The sequence below is a fragment of the Chiloscyllium punctatum genome, chromosome 1 (genome assembly GCF_047496795.1).
Source record: "Chiloscyllium punctatum isolate Juve2018m chromosome 1, sChiPun1.3, whole genome shotgun sequence".
Lineage (NCBI taxonomy): Eukaryota > Metazoa > Chordata > Chondrichthyes > Orectolobiformes > Hemiscylliidae > Chiloscyllium > Chiloscyllium punctatum.
The window spans coordinates 96,865,393-96,883,463 of NC_092739.1; the positions used below are offsets into that span (position 1 = coordinate 96,865,393).

An 18,071-nucleotide genomic window follows, 5' to 3' on the forward strand; every position below is an offset into this window, starting at 1 on the left:
GTATTAAAATGGAGTCACATGGGAAAATGTTTGGGAGGCACTACATTAAAACATAGTCTAATACACAGATAATTGCATAATTGACTCCAAAATCAACAACCAGCTACCTGACTAAACACCCTTTCTAACCAAATACATCTCAATAATTGAAATTAATAGGGGAAACTAAATTGACAAATACTTTCATTTTCAGGGTTGGCTAGATGGCTGTGTAACTCTCCTCCGTAATGGTGCCAAGCAAAATATCCCAGATAAAAATGGAAGACTACCCCTTCATGCAGCTACTGCTGAAGACAATGTCAGGTAAAGATATCTTTTCTGTTTAAAAACAAAATGAGATGGATATTTCATATGACATTCTTTATTATTTTAACTTACTTCTAATTTCGATGTTTCTTTTAGTCAAATGTCAGATGTGGTAGCATTCTGGGTAGTATTCTGGGCTAGCCTAGAGCCAAAAGCTAATTTTCTGTCAATTGCACTGAATCAAACCACACCTGGTATAATGGCAATTCAATTAATAAATGGATTAAATAAATAAATTTGTAATTAAAAGCCAGTGAAATGGTAACTATGAAACCTCTTTCAATTGTCATAAAAAACAATCTCGTTCATGAGCGTCTTTTAGTGCCAGTCAGGCCAATGTGAGAGTCCAGACCCAAAACAACGTGCTTGATTTTTACATAGATTCTCAACTGGCCTAGCAAGCCACTCAGTTGTATCAAAACGCTACAGTCATGTACATACAAACAAACGAGTCATGTCTGTTACTTTTCAGTCTGAGTTTTGGAAAATTAATACACTTCTACTATTTCATTAGCTAATTGTTTCAACATGAATTATAGAGTCATAGAGATGTATAGCATGGAAACAGACCCTTCGGTCCAACCTGTCCATGCCAACCAGATATTCCAACCCGAATTCTATTAGGACCTGGAGACTTATCAGCACATTGCTCCAAACGTTTGCTCAGTTTGGGGAATCAGCCTGGCCAGGTGATCACAGTTTCAGTGAGGGAGCAGTTTGGGAACAGCAATCATAATTCCATAAGGGATTAAACCAGACAGACACTCAGCTTCGACCAAGGCATCAAAAGCGGAAATCCCAGTCCTGTCAACTCTATTGGGAAACTTGGCCCATAGACAAGATGGCCAAAAGCCATCTTAGTACCTAGTCATTCTCAAGTAATAATAGCTTACTGATAATGTCCAAAAAAACCACCATCAGCTTCCCTGGTACATTCTGTCAGACAGCAGGACAGAACAACCAAAGGTGGTGAAACAGTGGTGCAAGCAGAGAAAGTTTCCCTGAAAATATTCAGCAGTCTTCAGCATCTTACATTCTCAAGTCAAACATAGGCGAGGAAACCTTCTGGTGATGAACATCAACCCATCTGATGAATTAGTACTCCTCCACATTGACCACCAATTGGAAATAGCACTGAGCTTGACAAGGGCATTGGATATACTCTCAGTGGGACTTCAATGACCATCACTGAGTGACTCAGTAGCACCACTACTGACTGGACTAGCTGAGTCCTAAAGGACCTAGTTGTTAGTCTGGGTCCAAGAAAGGTGGTGAGGGAACCAACAAGGGGGTGAAACTCATTGCACTTCATCCTCACCAATCTACCTGTGATGTGTCTGTCCATGACAATACTGGTAGGAGTGACCATTGCTCAGTTCTTCTGGAGACAAAATCCCATATTCAATTTGAGGGTTCCCTCCAAAATGGTGTATAATACTATCACTGTGCTAGACAGGGTAGATTGCAATCAAATCTTCCAACTGAAAACTGAACTGCATGGGGTACTGTGGTCTACAAGCAGCACAAGTAGAATTCAACGAGAATCCATAAGCTCATGGCTTGATATATCTTCCACTCTACCATTACCATCCATTTAACCCTGCCTCAATGAACGTGCAGCACAGCATGCCAGGAACAGCATCAGGCATACATTTCAACCTGGTGAAACCACAATACAGGATAACTTGCATGCCAAACTGTAGAAGCAGCTTGCACATGACAAGATTAAGAAATCCCACACATTAATGCGTTTCCTTAAATAAGAAACAATATTTTAAATATTGTCTCACAATGTCCTGTAAAACTGAAGCACAATTTGCTTATTTTTATGTTTAATTCTTCTTGTAATAAAGAGTAGCATTCCATTAGCCTTCTTAATGCTGTACCTGCACACAAGTATTTTATGAGTTAGGCATAAGAAACCTGGAGTCCTCTGCCCCTCAGAACTCTGCAGTGGTTTTCTATTTAAATAATATTTTTGTTTTTTATTTTTCCTGTCAAAACGAACAACTTCACATTATACTCCGTCTGCCAGATCTTTGCAAACTGATTTGCATTGATGCAAACTGATATAGAGATAGGTTAAGTTGTCTTCACAACACACTTTCTGACCCATGTTTGTGGCACCATGCCTTTGCTCTCCTCAACTAAATCACTGAAATAAATTGTAAAAAATTTCCAATTTTCTGCCTCCCTCCCATCTTAAAAGCACGAGTCATGTCTGTTACTTTTCAGTCTGATGGAACATTTCCAGAATTTGATGAGGTTTGGAAAATTAATACACTTCTACTATTTCATTAGCTAATTGTTTCAACATGAATTATAGAGTCATAGAGATGTATAGCATGGAAACAGACCCTTCGGTCCAACCTGTCCATGCCAACCAGATATCCCAACCCGAATTCTATCAGGACCCGGAGACTTATCAACACATTGCTCCAAACGTTTGCTCAGTTTGGGGAATCAGCCTGGCCAGGTGATCACAGTTTCAGTGAGGGAGCAGTTTGGGAACAGCAATCATAATTCCATAAGTTTTAAGGTTGTTATGGATAAGGAAAAGACAGGTACTCAGAAGGAAGTGCTAAATTGGGGGGAGGACAATTATAACAGTATTCGGCAGGAACTGGACAAATTAGATTGGGAGTGACTGTTTGAGGGTAAATCCACATCTAAAATGTGGGAACCCCTTTTAAAGGCCAGATGATCATAGTTCAGGACCAGCATGATAGTGTGAGGTTGAAAGATAAGGATGACAAGTTTTGAATACCTTGGATGATAAGAGATATATTGAATGTTTAGTCAAAAGGAAAAAGGAAGCATATGTAAGGTTTAGAAAACTGAAATCAAACGAGGCCCTTGGGGAATATAAAGGAAACAGAAAAGAAATTAAACAAATAAGGAGGGCCTTAAGAGGAGAATCTCAAGGTTTTATATATGTATAGGGCAACAGGACAACTAGAGAAATGATGGGTCTATTTAAGAACAAAGGTGGGAATTCATGCATGGAGCCAGAGGAAGTGGGGGAGGACCTTAATGTACACTTGGCATCCGTATTCAACAAGGGTGGCACGGTGGAACAGTGGTTAGCACTGCTGCCTCACAGCGGCAGAGACCCGGGTTCAATTCCTGACTCAGGCGACTGACTGTGTGGAGTTTGCACATTCTCCCTGTGTCTGCGTGGGTTTCTTCCAGGTGCTCCGGTTTCCTCCCACAGTCCAAAGATGTGCAGGTCAGGTGAATTGGCCATGCTAAATTGCCCGTAGTGTTAGGTAAAAGGGGTAAATGTAGGGGAATGGGTGGGTTGCGTTTCGGCGGGTCGTTGTGGACTTGTTGGGCCGAAAGGCCTGTTTCCACGCTGTAAGTAATCTAAAAAAAATGGAGAAGGCCATGGATGATGGTAAGGTAAGGGATGAGGGTGTTGATATTCTGGGGTATGTCGATACTATGGAGGAGGTGGTGTTGGGTGTCTTGGAAAAATACTAAGGTTGGTAAGTCCCCAGGGCCTGATGGGATTTATCCCAGAATACTGAGGAAGCAGGGGAGGAGATTATAGGGGTCTTGACAGAGATCTTTGTATCCCCCTTATCCTCCAGAGACTGGAGTATAGCCAATGTTGTCCCTTTGTTTAAGAGGGGCAACAGGGAGAATCCAGGGAATTATAGACCAATGAGCCTCATATCAGTGGTAGGGAAATTATTGGAAAAGATTCTTGGGACAGGATGTACTGGCATTTGGAAAAGAATGGACTTATTAAAGATAGTCCACATGGCTTTATGTGGGGGAGGTCTTGTATCACAAATGTAATTGATATTTTGGAGAAAATGATGAAGATGATTGACAAAGGTAGGGCAGTAGATGTTGTCTGCATGACTTTACTAATGACCTTGTGAAGCTACAACACATTTTAACTTGCAAACACATGAATTAGGAATATGGTAAACCATTCAACCCCTTCAGCCTGAGCTATCAAGGCAATTGGATTGCTCCTTCTGGCTGACTGTTAGTTACTGTTTTTAAAAATTGTGGTAAGCCCATTTGTATTGGGAGTTGAGTCTTTGATACTCTTTTCCCATGAAAAGTGTTGGAAGTAAAGTCCTTGAATGCTTTCAAGGAAGTTACAAATCACAACACCAGGTTATAGTCCAACAGGTTTAATTAGAAGCACTAGCTTTCGGAGCGCTGCTCCTTCATCAGGTGGTTGAAGAAGGAGCGGTGCTCCAAAAGCTAGTGCTTCCAATTAAACCTGTTGGACTATAACCTGGTTGTGTAATTTTTAACTTTGTACACCCCAGTCCAACACCGGCATCTCCAAATCATGACAGTTTTCAAGAAAGAGGTAGAATAATTAGTGGTAAACAAAAGGTTGAACTGTTACTGAGGTAGATGATAATGTGGATTTGAGGCTACAAACGGATCAGCCATGATTTTACTAAATAGTGGAGCAAATTTAAGAAGCTGAATGGCCTACTTCTCCTAATTAAGTCGTGTCTTGCAAACTTAGTTGAGCTTTTTTTGAGGACATGACCAAAAAAATTGATATTGCCTACATGGGCTTTAGTAAAGCCTTTGATGAGGTTCTAAATAGACGACTGATTAGTAAAATTTGATCATGTAGGATTCAGGGAGAGATTGCCAATTGTATATAACATTGGCTTGGTGGTAGGAGTCAGAGGGTGGTATGGAGAGTAGTTTTTTTGGACCGGACACCTGTGACTAGTGGTGTTCTGTAGGATTGGCGCTGGGCCCAGTGTTGTTTGTATACATGATTTGAATGAGAATTTAGGAGGCATGGTTAATAAGTTTATAGATGACACCAAAATTAATGGTAAAGTGGACAGTTTGTCCAGGTTGGGCTCCATCTGCCACTCCTTGGCACATTGGTGTGGTTGGTCGGGTTTTCTTTGTAATCTTGTAGAAGGTTATCTAGGATTGTGGAGAGATCTCAATCAGTTGGGGATTGGGGGATGGAATTTAATTTGGATAAATATGAGTTATTGCATTTTGGTCAAACAAGGGCAGTTTTGAGAAAGGGTCATTCACCCTGAAATGTTAATGTTAATTTCACTCCATAAGTGCTGCCAAACCTGCTGTGTGTTTTCCAGCAATTTCTATTTTTGTTTAAGGGCAGGACATATACAGTTAATAGTAGAGCCCTGTGTAGTGTTGGCAAACAGAGAGACCTAGGTGTTCAGTTACATAGTTCTTTGAAAGTTGCATCACAGGGTGGTTAAGGTGTTTAGCACACTTGCTTTCATTATTCAGACCATTGAGTATTGGAATTGGGAAGTCATGTTGAGGTTGTATAGGCAACCTTTGGAGAGGCAACTTTTGGAGTACTCTGTGCAGTTCTGGTCTTCCTGCTATAGGAAGGATATTATTAAATTGGAGAGGGTTCAGAATAGAATTAGCAGGATGTTGTTGGGACTGAAGGGTTTGATTTATAAGGAGAGGCTGGATAGGTTAGGACCTTTTTCATTGGAGTGTAGTTGGTAAGGGCTGACCTTATAGAGGTTTATAAAATCAGGAAGGGCATAGACAAGGTGAATAGCAAAGGTGAGGTGAGGGAGCTCAAAACTAGGAGGCATATTCTTAATGTGAGAGAAGACAGATTTAAAAGGGACCTTCAGGGTAACTTTTTCACACAGTGGTTCATATGTGGAATGAACTGCCAGAGGAAGTGGTACATGCAGGTACACTTCCCACATTTTATAGACATTTGGATAGATGCATAAATAGCCAAGGTTTAGAGGGATATGAGCCAAATGCAAGAAACTGGAACTGGTTTATTTTGAGAAGCTTGGTTAGTGTGAATGAGTTGGAACAAGGGCTCTGTTTCCATGCTGTATGACTCTTTTTGAGAAGGTCCCTCAACGTAGACTGGTCCAGAAGATTAAACCATACGTGATCGATGGTGAGTTGCAAAGTTGAATACAAAATTAGCTTTAGTAAGAGGTTAGTTTTGGATGGATGTACTTCTGATTGGAGCTGTATGACAAGTGGTGTTTTGAGAGAATCAGAGCTAGAACCTCTGTTCTTTGCAATACATATAAATGATTTGGATGAAAATGCTAGTGGTCTAATTTGAAAGTTTGCAGATGACATGAAAATGGATGGAGCTGTGGACAGTGAGGAAGGTTATCAAAGAGGAAGGTTATCAAAGAATAACCACCTGAAAAGTTGGGCAGAGAAATGGTAGATGGAATTTAATCTGGACAAATGGGAAGTCAAATACAAAAGGAAAGGTCTCTTAGGAACATTGATATACAGAGGGACCTTGCAATACAAGTCCATAGCTCCCCGAAAGTGACAATATAAGTGGACAAGGTGGGAAAGAAGGCATTGGAATGCTTGCCTTCACCAGTTGTGGCACTCAGTATAAAAGTTGGCAAGTCTTGTCGCTGCTGTTTTAGACTGTAGTTAGGCCATATTTGGAGTATTGTTTGCAGTTCTAGCCGCGACACTACTGGAAGGATGTGGCGGCTTTGAAGGGGTACAAAAGCAATTTACCAGGATGTTGCCTGGATTGGAGTGTATTAGCTATAAGGAGAGATTGCACAAATTTGTATGGTTTTTGCCAGAGCATCAAAGACTGAGGGGAAACCTGATAGAATTACATAAAATTATGTAAAATTATGTTTTTTTTTCATAGATAGAGTGGTTAGTTGGAGTCTTTTTCTCAGGGTAGAAGTTCAAGTTAATAGGGGAAAAGTTTAAACAAGATGCGCAAGGAAAGTTTTTTACACAGTGTGGAAAGTGCCTGTAATGCTCTGCCAGTGTAAGTGGTAGAAATAGATATGATGGCAACATTTAAGAGGCATTTAGATAGACACATGAACAGGCAGGGAACAGTGAAGTACTGATCATGTGCAGGCAGATGGTATTAGTTTAAAATGGCAACATGGTTGGCATAGCCATGGTGTTCTGTGTTCTATCTTCTTTTGATTCTTTCCTTAATTCTTTAGTTAACCACAGATGTAGGGCCAATTATGAAATTGTTCTTTCCATCAGGATTATACATATTCTGAGTATACTGAAAGCATATCTTTAAATATTTACCATTGCTTTTCTAATGGTCTATCTCCTAGTCTAATATCCCAGTTTACTTTAGCTAGCTCAGCTTTCATGCTCACATAGTTACCATTATGCAAGTACAAAATATTTGTCTTAGACCGACTCTACTCCCTTTCAAACTGGATATAAAATACAATTATATTATAATCATTGATACCTAGGCGAAGCAGTTAATCAATGCTGTCACTTTACACAATACAATGTCTTATACAGTCTGCATTCTGGTTCCAGAATATGCAACAATAAACCACCTTAAAAACTATCTATGAACTCCTCATCGAGGCTCTTACTGCCACTATGATTTTCCCAGCCAATGTTTCTGCTTGTATACTTCTTACTATATCACAGTTACAGTTCAAAGGTACGTTTATCTCTTCTACTAATGACTTCTTTCCCCTAATATTCATCATCTCCACCCATACCAATTCTACATCCTAATCTCCTCTAAGACCATAAGAATTAGGAATAGGAAAAGGCCATTCGCCCCCTGAAGCCTGCTCCGTCATTCAATAGGATCATGTCTGATCCGACACACCTTACTTCCACTTGCCTGCATTTTCCCCTTAACCCTTGATTTTCATCCTGATCAAGAATCTATCTATCTCAGCCTTAAATATACACAAGGACAATTGCCCACACATTTGTCTGTGGTAAGGAGTTCCAAAAGCTCTTTACCTTCTAAGAGAAGAAGTTCCTTATCATTTCAGTCTTAAATTAGTACCGCTTTATTCTGAGACGATGGTCTATGATCCTAGATTCTCCCATGAGGGGAAACATCCACTCAGCATTTATCATGTAAAGCCACTTAAGAATCTGATACAGTCAGTTCTGCTATAATGCAGTAGTTTTATTCTTGTGCCATCATGTATTATAAGAAAATCACATAATAGCAGCACTATTTAAATTAATGGGGCTGGAATCATGTTATAACCAATGCACGTTTTAAAAGTTTGCACTATAAAAAGTGTCTACAACTCGTCTATCACATAATAGCAAATTTGCATCAGTGAAATGCGTGTTATAGCAGAATGACCTGTATAAATCAATGAGATGACTCTCTTCTCCTAAACTCCAGTGAGTAGAGTCCCAAACTGTTTAGCCCCTTCTCATACTATAATCACTCCAGACGAGTGAACCTTCTCAAAACTGCCTTCAATGAAATGCTACCTTTCCTTTAAGGGGACCACAGTACTCCAGATGTGGTCTCACCACTATTGTGTACAGTTGCAATAAGATTTCCTTGCTTCAACATTCTAACCTCTTTGAAATAAGGGCCAACATTCGATTAGCCATCCTGATTACCTGCTGCATCTAGTGCTAGCTTTCTGTGTTTCAAAACATGTGTTTTGTACAGAACAAAGAACAATACAGCACAGCAACAGGCCTTTCAGCCCTCCAAGCCTGTGCCAACATATTTTTCCCTTCCACAATAAAACTGTCTTAACTTACAGGGTCCATAACTCTCTATTCCCTTCCTATTCATGTATTCATCCAGGTACCTCTTGTATGCTGTTATTATGTCTGCTTCTACTACCTCCTCTGGCAGCGCAGTCCAGGCACTCACCATCCTTCGTGTGAAGAACTTGCCTCACACATCTCTTTCAAACTGCCTCCCCTGCACCTTGAACCAGTGTCCCCTAGTAATTGACCCCTCCACCCTTGGAAAAAGCCTTGCATTTTATATGCTATCCATGCCATTCACAATCTTATAAACTGCTATCAGGTCACCCCTCAACCTCCTGCGTTCCAGTGAAAACAAACCCACTCTATCCAACCTTTCTTCATAGCTAAAATACCCCATACCAGGCAAATTCCTGGTAAACCTTATTTGTACCCTCTCCAAAGCATCCATATCCTTCTGGTAGTATGGTGACCAGAACTGTGTGCAATATTCCAATTGCAGCCTAACTAAAGTTCAATAAAGCTGCAGCATAACTTGTCTATCCTTATGCACAATGCCCCTTCCAATGAAGACAGGCATGCCATAGGTCTTTTATACCTGCACTGCCACCTTCTGTGGACTGGCACACCCAAATCCCTCTGCATATCAATACTCCTAAGGAGTATTGTATAATTTCCACCAGTACTTCTAAAATGTATCACGTCACATTTGTCTGGATTAAACTCCATCTGCCATTTTACTGCCCATGCCTCCAAGTGATCTGTATCCTACTATGTCCTCTGACAATCCTCCTTACTATCCACAATCCCAAACTCCTCCTATCATCTGCCAGCTTACTAATTAGACCAGCTATATTTTCCTCCAAATTACGTAGACCATGAATAGCAGAGGTCCCAGCATTGATCCGTGTGGAACACCACTAGTCATAAACCTCCATTCCAAAAAGACCATAAGACATAGGAGCCAAAATTAGGCTATTCAGCCCATCGAGTCTGCTCCACTATTCAATCATGACTGATACATTTCTCAACCCCATTCTCCGGATTTCTCCCCGTAACCCTTGGTCCCCTTGATACTCAGTACTTATCTATCTCAGTCTTAAATATATGCAACGACCTGGCTTCCACAGCCTTCTGAGGCAATGAATTCCATAGATTCACCACTCTCTGGCTGAAGACATTTCTTCCACCGCATCCTCCACCGCTACCCTCTGTCTCCTTTGACTAGCCAGTTCTGTATCCATCTTGCCAGCTCACCATCCCATACCATGTGATTGCACCGTTTGTATCAGTGTGCCATGAGGGACCTTGTCAAAGGCTTTACTGAAGTCCACAGATACAACATCAATTGCTTTTCCCTCAACGATCATCTTTGTCACCTGCCCAAAAAACTCAATCAAGTTACTGAGGCAAGTTACAGTTTCCTTAACACTGTCATGAGACCCACAGGCCTGTAATCTCCAGGATTATCCCTGTTACCCTTTTTAAACAATAGATAAGATTGGCTATTTTCCAGTCCTTTAGAACCACATCTGTGACCAAAAAGGATACAAAGATGTCTGTCAATACTCCAGCAATTTATTCTTTTGTTTCCCTCAATATTCTGGGATAAATCCCATCAGGACCCGGAGAATTACCTACCTTAATACTTTTTAGGACACACAACACCTCTTCCTTTCAGTAGCAACTTGGCTTAGAGATCTCACTTCACTGAGATCATACTCCACCAAGCCCTTTTCTTTGGTGAATACTGACACAAAATATCTGTTTAGGACCTCACCAACCTCTTCTAGCTTCACACATAGATTCCCTCCTTTGTCCTTGAGTGGACTGACCCTTTCCCTGGCTACCCTATTGCTTTTTATGTATGCATGAAAAGCCTTGGGTTTCTCCTTAATCCTGTCTGCTAACAGGATTATTCTGTCTAATTCTTTGTTTAAGTTATTTCCTATTTTCCCTTTATACTTTAAGGGCTTTGTCAGTTCCCATCCTCCTATACCATTAAGTATGCTTCCTTTCTCTTTTTGACCAAGATCATAACATTCCTAGTCATCCAAGGTTCATGTAGCATGCCATACCTATCCTTCATTCTCGCAGGAACATGCCACTCCTGAACTCTTATCAACAGCTGTTTGGAATACTCCCACATGTCCAATGTGGTTTTACCCTCAAACATCCACCTCCAATCAACATTCTCCCGTTCCTGCCTAATATTGTTATAGCTCACCTTCCTACAATTTAACACCTTCACCCGAGGATTGCTGTTATCAATATCTGTGAGTACCTGAAAACTCACGATATTATGGTTACTACTCCCAAAATGCTCCACCACTGAAACTTCATTCACCTGGTTTGGCTCATTTCCTAAAATCAGGTGCAGTATAACCCCTTCCCTGGTTGGACTGTTTACATCTGCATAAAGAAACCCTCCTGTATGGTCCTTACAAATTCTGCCCCATCCAAGCCTCTAGCACAAAGTGAGTCCCAGTCAATATAGGGGAAGTTAAAATAACCCAGCACAACAAACTTACTGTTTTTACATCTTCCCAAAATCTGTCGACATATTCTCTCCTTTGTCTTTTGCTGGCTGTCGGGAGGGCCTGTGGTATATCCTCAGCATTGTGATTTCACCTTTTCTATTCCTGAGTTCTACCCATATTGCATCACTGCACAAGTCCTCTGATGTATCCTCCCTCAACATAGCTGTGAGGTAGTCCTTTACCAGTAACACAATTCCCCCATCCCTTTTACATCCCTTTCCATCACACTTGAAACATTTAAATCCTGAGGCATTCAGCTGACAGTCCTGTCCCTCTTTCAGCCAAGTCTCCGTAATCACAAAAATGTCATAGTTCCAAGTACAAACTAATTACTTACTAAGAAGTACCCAAAGTCCCTTGTCTTGCAGCTTTATGCAGTTTTTCTCCATTTAAATAATACTCTTATAATTCTTATGCTCCCTTTTCCAATGTGAACACAACTTGCATTTTTCCATTTGCCAACTGATCGCTGAGGAATCCCACTTGTCACAGTTCACCAACCTGGAAAAAAACCCTTATCCCCACTCACTGTTTCCTACCCATTAGTCAATTCAAGATGGCAGCAGATGATAGTTCCTGTGCCGGGGCTTCTCTGCTCCGACCACTTTTCTTCTGTTTTTCTCTTTTCTTGTTATTTTTAATTTACTCATTTTCTTACTTCTCTTTACTTACCATTGGTGGCAGTGAGGAATCCAAGCGCAGTCTCAAGTGAGCCCAGCGCAGACTTGAGTGAGTTCAGCATGGACCTTGTGGCAGTGCCAATTAGGCCCATGCAGACCTTATGGCGGCAGCATGTGAGTCCCGATTTTCTTTTCTGGGCAATCTCAGACCTGGCATCAGAATTAGCGGCCGCAACATCACAGGAGGTGATGTAGGCCTAGTGGCAAAAGATAGAGCCTGAGGTTTGGCAATTTCATTGTTGGTTGAGTCCAGTGATGGTGGTGGCGAAATAGTGGTGAAATAGCATCACATTGACATCAACGAGGTGGGTCCAGTGGCGAGGGATGTGCCTCTGACATTGGTGGGTCTGATGTAGGCAGCTGTGGCATCTTTCAATGTATTACACAGGGAGTTACAATGGCCATGCTCTGGCAAGGCTAGACAGCTTTAGGTTGCATAAATGTAATCAGCAAAAAATCATTTGTTTGCATAGCCTCTTGCTTCAGTGATGCCTTCTTATTTGCAGTCAAAAGTATTACTAGAAGCCTGCAATACAGATGCAAGGTAGGTAACTTTCAAAGTATATTTCTGAATGTTTGTTTTAGATTTTAAAAATAAGTTTTTTTTCCACTGAAAAGATTAAATATTTACCTTGTATCAACTAACTACATATGAACAGATGGATGTAACCAGTGGGCTCACCTTCTGACGCAAATCATAATGTTTGAACAAATAAATCATTTATAATTTGCTAAGACTTTTTTTCCCCCATGTTGGAAGAAACCACTCAATTAATTGGTTACTTTAAGTGGATTTTGAAGCAGCTGCTTTTATATTGACATTTTACAATCAAAAGTTTGCACATATTTTTAAAAACAGGGTGTCACCCAATCAGGGAAGATAAGATAATTAATTTTTCTCTCAGAGAATAATAAGTCATTGGAAATGTTTTTTTTCTCAAAAGGTGGTGAAATCAGATTCTTCCAATATTTTTAAGGCAGATGTGGATAGATTCTTGATAAGCTAAGGTGTGAAAAGTTAATTGGGGGCAAATGTGAATGTGAAGTTGTCAGATCAGCTATGTTTGCTGATGTAGTCAGATCAGCTATGATCTAATGAAATGGCCTCCTTCTGTTCTGATTGTGTATATATAAAATCTGAGTATATTCCATTCACAATCCAATGTTCATGAAAGTTGGAGGACATTCAGTGACAGTTCTATAAACCAATATTAGTGTCTGTATAAATGCATCCTACAAAGAAAGATGACCATAACAACAATTACTTGCACTTAAAATGCAGTAGTTTTTGACTGAGAAGCAAATGTACACCAAAGTCTTGCTACCAAAAGAGAAAATGCTGGAAAATCTCAGCAGGTCTGGCAGCATCTGTAAGGAGAGAAAAGAGGTGACGTTTCGAAACATCAGCTCTTTTCTCTCCTTACAGATGCTGCCAGACCTGCTGAGATTTTCCAGCATTTTCTCTTTTGGTTTCAGTTTCCAGCATCCGCAGTACCAAAGTCTTTGCTTTTTTTGGGGGGGTCAATTTCTAAGGAGCCAAAGAAATTGCATCATCCTGATCCATCACTCAGCTAATTCACAGCAAATCTTTATGTGCTTGTAGAGAACCCAAAACAATGTTGCACATTACAAAGGACTGCCCTCTACAGATTAAAGCTAACAAATCACCTTAAAGTCAGCAAAAGGGAAGACTATTGTTTGACTTCAGGTATTTGCTTTCTGAAAGTAAAATAAATTGCAAATCTGAAATTCTGTTGCCCAACCCTCAATATCTAATAAAAGAGGTGCGAAACCTTTACTCCTAAATTAGTTCTGAACAGCTTACTGGTGACACAATCCTTGTTTGTTGAGTTTATACTGCAATATCAGAAAAATGTTAACTTCAAGAGCAAACATAAACAGACATAAAGGGCTGGAATTTCCACTGGAGTTTATACTGCAGTTACAGTCAGTTAGGTACGCAAGGCAGGCTCTCACCTGTAAAGCGATGACCTAGCGGTATTATTACTGGATACTTAACCTAGGGATAGTGGTTCAAATCCCACCACGGCAGATGATGGAATTTGAATTCATTTAATATCTGGATAAACGAGTCTATTGATGGCCAATTGTCAGGAAAAACCCATCTGGTTTCCTAATGTCCTTTAGGGAAGGAAACTGCCATCCTCACCTGGCCTATGTGTGACCCCAGACCCACAGCAATATGGTGGACTCTCAAGTGCCCTCTGGGCAATAAATGCTGCCTAGCCACTGACACCCTCATCCTGTGAATGGATAAAGAAAAAAAAAGCAACAAAAGAGGCATCTTGCCTCAACTGAATCAGAAAATCCAGTGATGCTATAGATTTTATTCTAAGAGTAAATATTGCTACTGCATATGAATTTGAGAAGTATTGAAAAATAGTTCCGCTTTTTCCTACTCTTCTTCTCATTTCTTGAGCAGGTATAATCATCTTTGTTACAGTCTTGCAGTGGGTCAGTAGTACTAAAAAATCAATCACTTTTCTATGACAGACATCAACATGTTATCAATTAAAAATTTAGACTTTAAAGCAGAAGTAAGCTAAATTCTGCTTTCAGAGCTTACAAAGTCATTTGGAACAATTAAATAAAGATCATTACCAAAAATATATTGATTTACGTTAAATACCTCAATCAGGTACCTGCAAGTATTAATTGCTGAACATTTACAATATTGATTTTACAACCGCTGAAAAATAGACAATCAGAGGCCAGAATCATGTTTCAGATCAGCACAATAGTTTTCTATCAGCAGAAGGGCTGGTTAGTTTGTAGAAATTGTAAGACTATGAGTTTGTAGGAGTCTCCTGATTGCTAGAACTGAAAGCTGTTTTCATGCCTTAAGAGCTGTAAAATAGTAGTCCTAAACCGTTTCAGGAGGGGAGGTAGATAGAACAATTTGAGTAAAAAATTAAAGAGTTAAGACAGAAATGATGCTTCATTGGGATTGAGCACCTGTAAAAGGTACTGCTAGGGAAAGGTTGAACTTTTGTTGTTTTGCTGTTTATGCTAAGATGTTTCACAATTATCTTAATTTTTTTTCTTTTGTATAATTAACTTGTATTTTGTCGTTAAAAGAACAATGGCAAACTTGTATGAATACAGTCAAAACTACCATGGTAACCAAATTGCAAAAGTAAAACATACGATCTATCAAGCTGGTTTTCACTCTGAAATTTAACATGCATTTTGGAAAAGCAAATCAGAGCAGGACTTATACACTGAATGATAAGGTTATAGGGAGTGTTGCTTGGTGTGCAGGTTCATAGTTCCTTGAAAGTAGAGTTGCAGGTAGATAGGATTGTGAAGAAGACATTCAATATGCTTTCCTTTATTGGTTAGAGCATTAAGTGTATGACTTGGGAGGTCATGTTGTGGCTATAGAGGCCATTGGTTAGGTCACTTTTGGAATATTGCATGCAATTCTGGTCTCCTTCCTACGTCAAACACTTCTGCCGCCTCTTCTCCAAGCTTACTTTTACAATCAGAATTCCCGCCCACCTTCCGAGGACCCCTTCGCCCACCTCCAACACACTCCATCCACCTGGACACCCTGTGCTGGCCTATTACCCGCCCTCGACCTCTTCATTTCCAACTGCCGCCGGGACACTAACCGCCTCAATCTGTCTACCCCTCTCCCCCACTCCAACCTCTCACCCTAACAATGCAATGCCCTCCACTCCCTCTGCTCCAATCCCGACCTCACCATAAAGCCAGCAGATAAAGGGGGTGCAGTGGTAGTCTAGTGCACTGACGTCTACACTGCTGAAGCCAGACGCCAACTCAAGGCCACCTCCTCCTACCACCCCCTCGACCATGACCCCACACCCCCCATCACCAAACTATCATCTCCCAGAACATACAGAACTTCATCACCTCAGGAGATCTCCCACCCACAGCTTCCAACCTCATAGTCCGGGAACCCCGCACTGCCCAGTTCTACCACCTTCCCAAGATCCACAAGCCTGACCAACCTGGCCGACCCATTGTCTCAGCTTGCTCCTGCCCCACTGAACTCCTCTCTACCTACCTCGACACTATCACCCCTAGTCCAGGAACTCCCCAGATACGTTTCAGACACCAACCATGCCCTCCACCTCCTCCAAGACTTCCGGTTCCCTGGCCCCCAATGCTTCATCTTCACCATGGATATCCAATCCCTCTACACCTCCATCCGCCATGGCCAGGGATCCAAGCCCTTCATTTCTTCCTCTCCCAACGTCCCCAATGGTACCCTTCCACCGACACTCTCAATTGTTTGGCTGAACTGGTCCTCACCCTTCACAATTTCTCCTTCGAATCCTTCCACATCCTCCAGACCAAAGGGGTAGCCATGGGCACATGTATGGGTCCCAGCTATACCTGTCTCTTTGTTGGCTACGTAGAACAGTCCATCTTCCGTAATTACACCAGCACCACTCCCCACCTCTTCCTTCGCTACATTGATGACCACCTCGTGCTCCCCAAGGAGGTTGAGCAATTCATCAACTTCACCAACACATTCCACCCTGAACCTAAATTTACCTGGACCATCTCTGACACCTCCCTCCCCTTCCTGGACCTCTCCATCTCCATTAATGACGACCGACTTGACACCGACAGTTTTTACAAACCCACCGACTCCCACAGCTACTCTTCCCACCCTACCTCCTGCAAAAATGTCATCCTATATTCCCAATTCCTCCGCCTCCGCCATATCTAATCCCAGGAGGACCAGTTCCACCACAGAACACACCAGATGGCCTCCATCTTTAGAGACCACAATTTCCCTTCCCACATGGTTAAAGATGCCCTCCAACGCATCGCATCCACATCCCGCACCTCCGCCCTCAGACCCCACCCCTCCAACCGTAACAAGGATAGAACCCCCCTGGTACTCACCTTCCACCCTACCAACCTTCGTATAAACCAAATCATCCGCCGACATTTCCGCCACCTCCAAATGGACCCCACCACCAGGGATATATTTCCCTCCCCACCCCTTTCCGCCTTCCGCAAAGACCGTTCCCTCCGTGACTACCTGGTCAGGACCACAGACCCTCAACAACCCAACCTCCCGTCCTGGCACCTTCCCCTGCCACCGCAGGAACTGTAAAACCTGCGCCCACACCTCCCCCCTCACCTCCATCTAAGGCCCTAAAGGAGCCTTCCACATCCAATAAAGTTTTACCTGCACATCCACCAATATCATTTATTGTATCCGTTGCTCCCGATGGCGGTCTCTTCTACATTGGGGAGACTGGATGCCTCCTAGCAGAGCGCTTTAGGGAACATCTCTGGCACCAATCAACCACACCGCCCTGTGGCCCAACATTTCAATTCCCCCTCCCCCTCAGCCGAGGACATGGAAGTCTTGGGCCTCCTTCACTGCTGCTCCCTCACCACCCGACACCTGGAGGAAGAATGCCTCATCTTCCGCCTTGGAACACTTCAACCCCAGGGCATCAATGTGGACGTCATCAGTTTCCTCATTTCCCCTTCCCCCACCTCACCCTCGTTCCAAACTTCCAGCTCAACACCATCCTCATGACCTGTCCTACCGGCCATCTTCTTTTCCATCTGTCCACTCCCCACCCTCCTCTCTGACCTATCACCTTCATCCCACCCCCATCCACCCATTGTACTCTTTGTTACCTTCCCCCACCCTCCTCCCTGACCTATCACCCTCATCCCCACCCCCACTCATCTATTGTACTCTATGCTACTTTCTCCCCACCCCCACCCTCCTCTCATTTATCTCTCCACCCTTCAGGCACTCTGCCTGTATTCCTGATGAAGGGCTTTTGCCCGAAACGTTGATTTTCCTGCTCCTTGGATGCTGCCTGAACAGCTGTGCCTATCCAGCACCACTCTACTCCAGTATCAGAAGGATATTGTGAAACCTGAAAGGGCTCAGAAATGATTTACAAGGATGCTGCCAGGGTTGGAGGATATGAGCTATAGGGAGAGGCTGCATAGGCTGGGACTGTTCTCCCTGGAGTGTCGGAGCCTGAGGGGTGACCTTATAAAGGTTTATAAAATCACGAGGGGCATGGATCAGATAAATAGACAA

The 18,071-nt window shown here is 42.1% G+C and overlaps 1 protein-coding gene and 1 long non-coding RNA gene across 2 annotated transcripts in view; one reads left to right on the plus strand and one right to left on the minus strand.

The window, feature by feature from the left end:
* The window catches only part of LOC140477443 (uncharacterized), a 113,185-nt gene that overhangs the window by 72,816 nt on the left and 22,298 nt on the right, over window positions 1-18,071 (minus strand). The window lies entirely within an intron of this gene.
* Window positions 1-18,071, plus strand: part of ankrd55 (ankyrin repeat domain 55) — an 89,196-nt gene that overhangs the window by 38,966 nt on the left and 32,159 nt on the right. Inside the window, exon 4 of the mRNA XM_072571358.1 lies at window positions 194-303. Coding sequence (XP_072427459.1) covers window positions 194-303 — 110 coding nt within the window. The remainder of the gene's footprint in view (window positions 1-193; window positions 304-18,071) is intronic.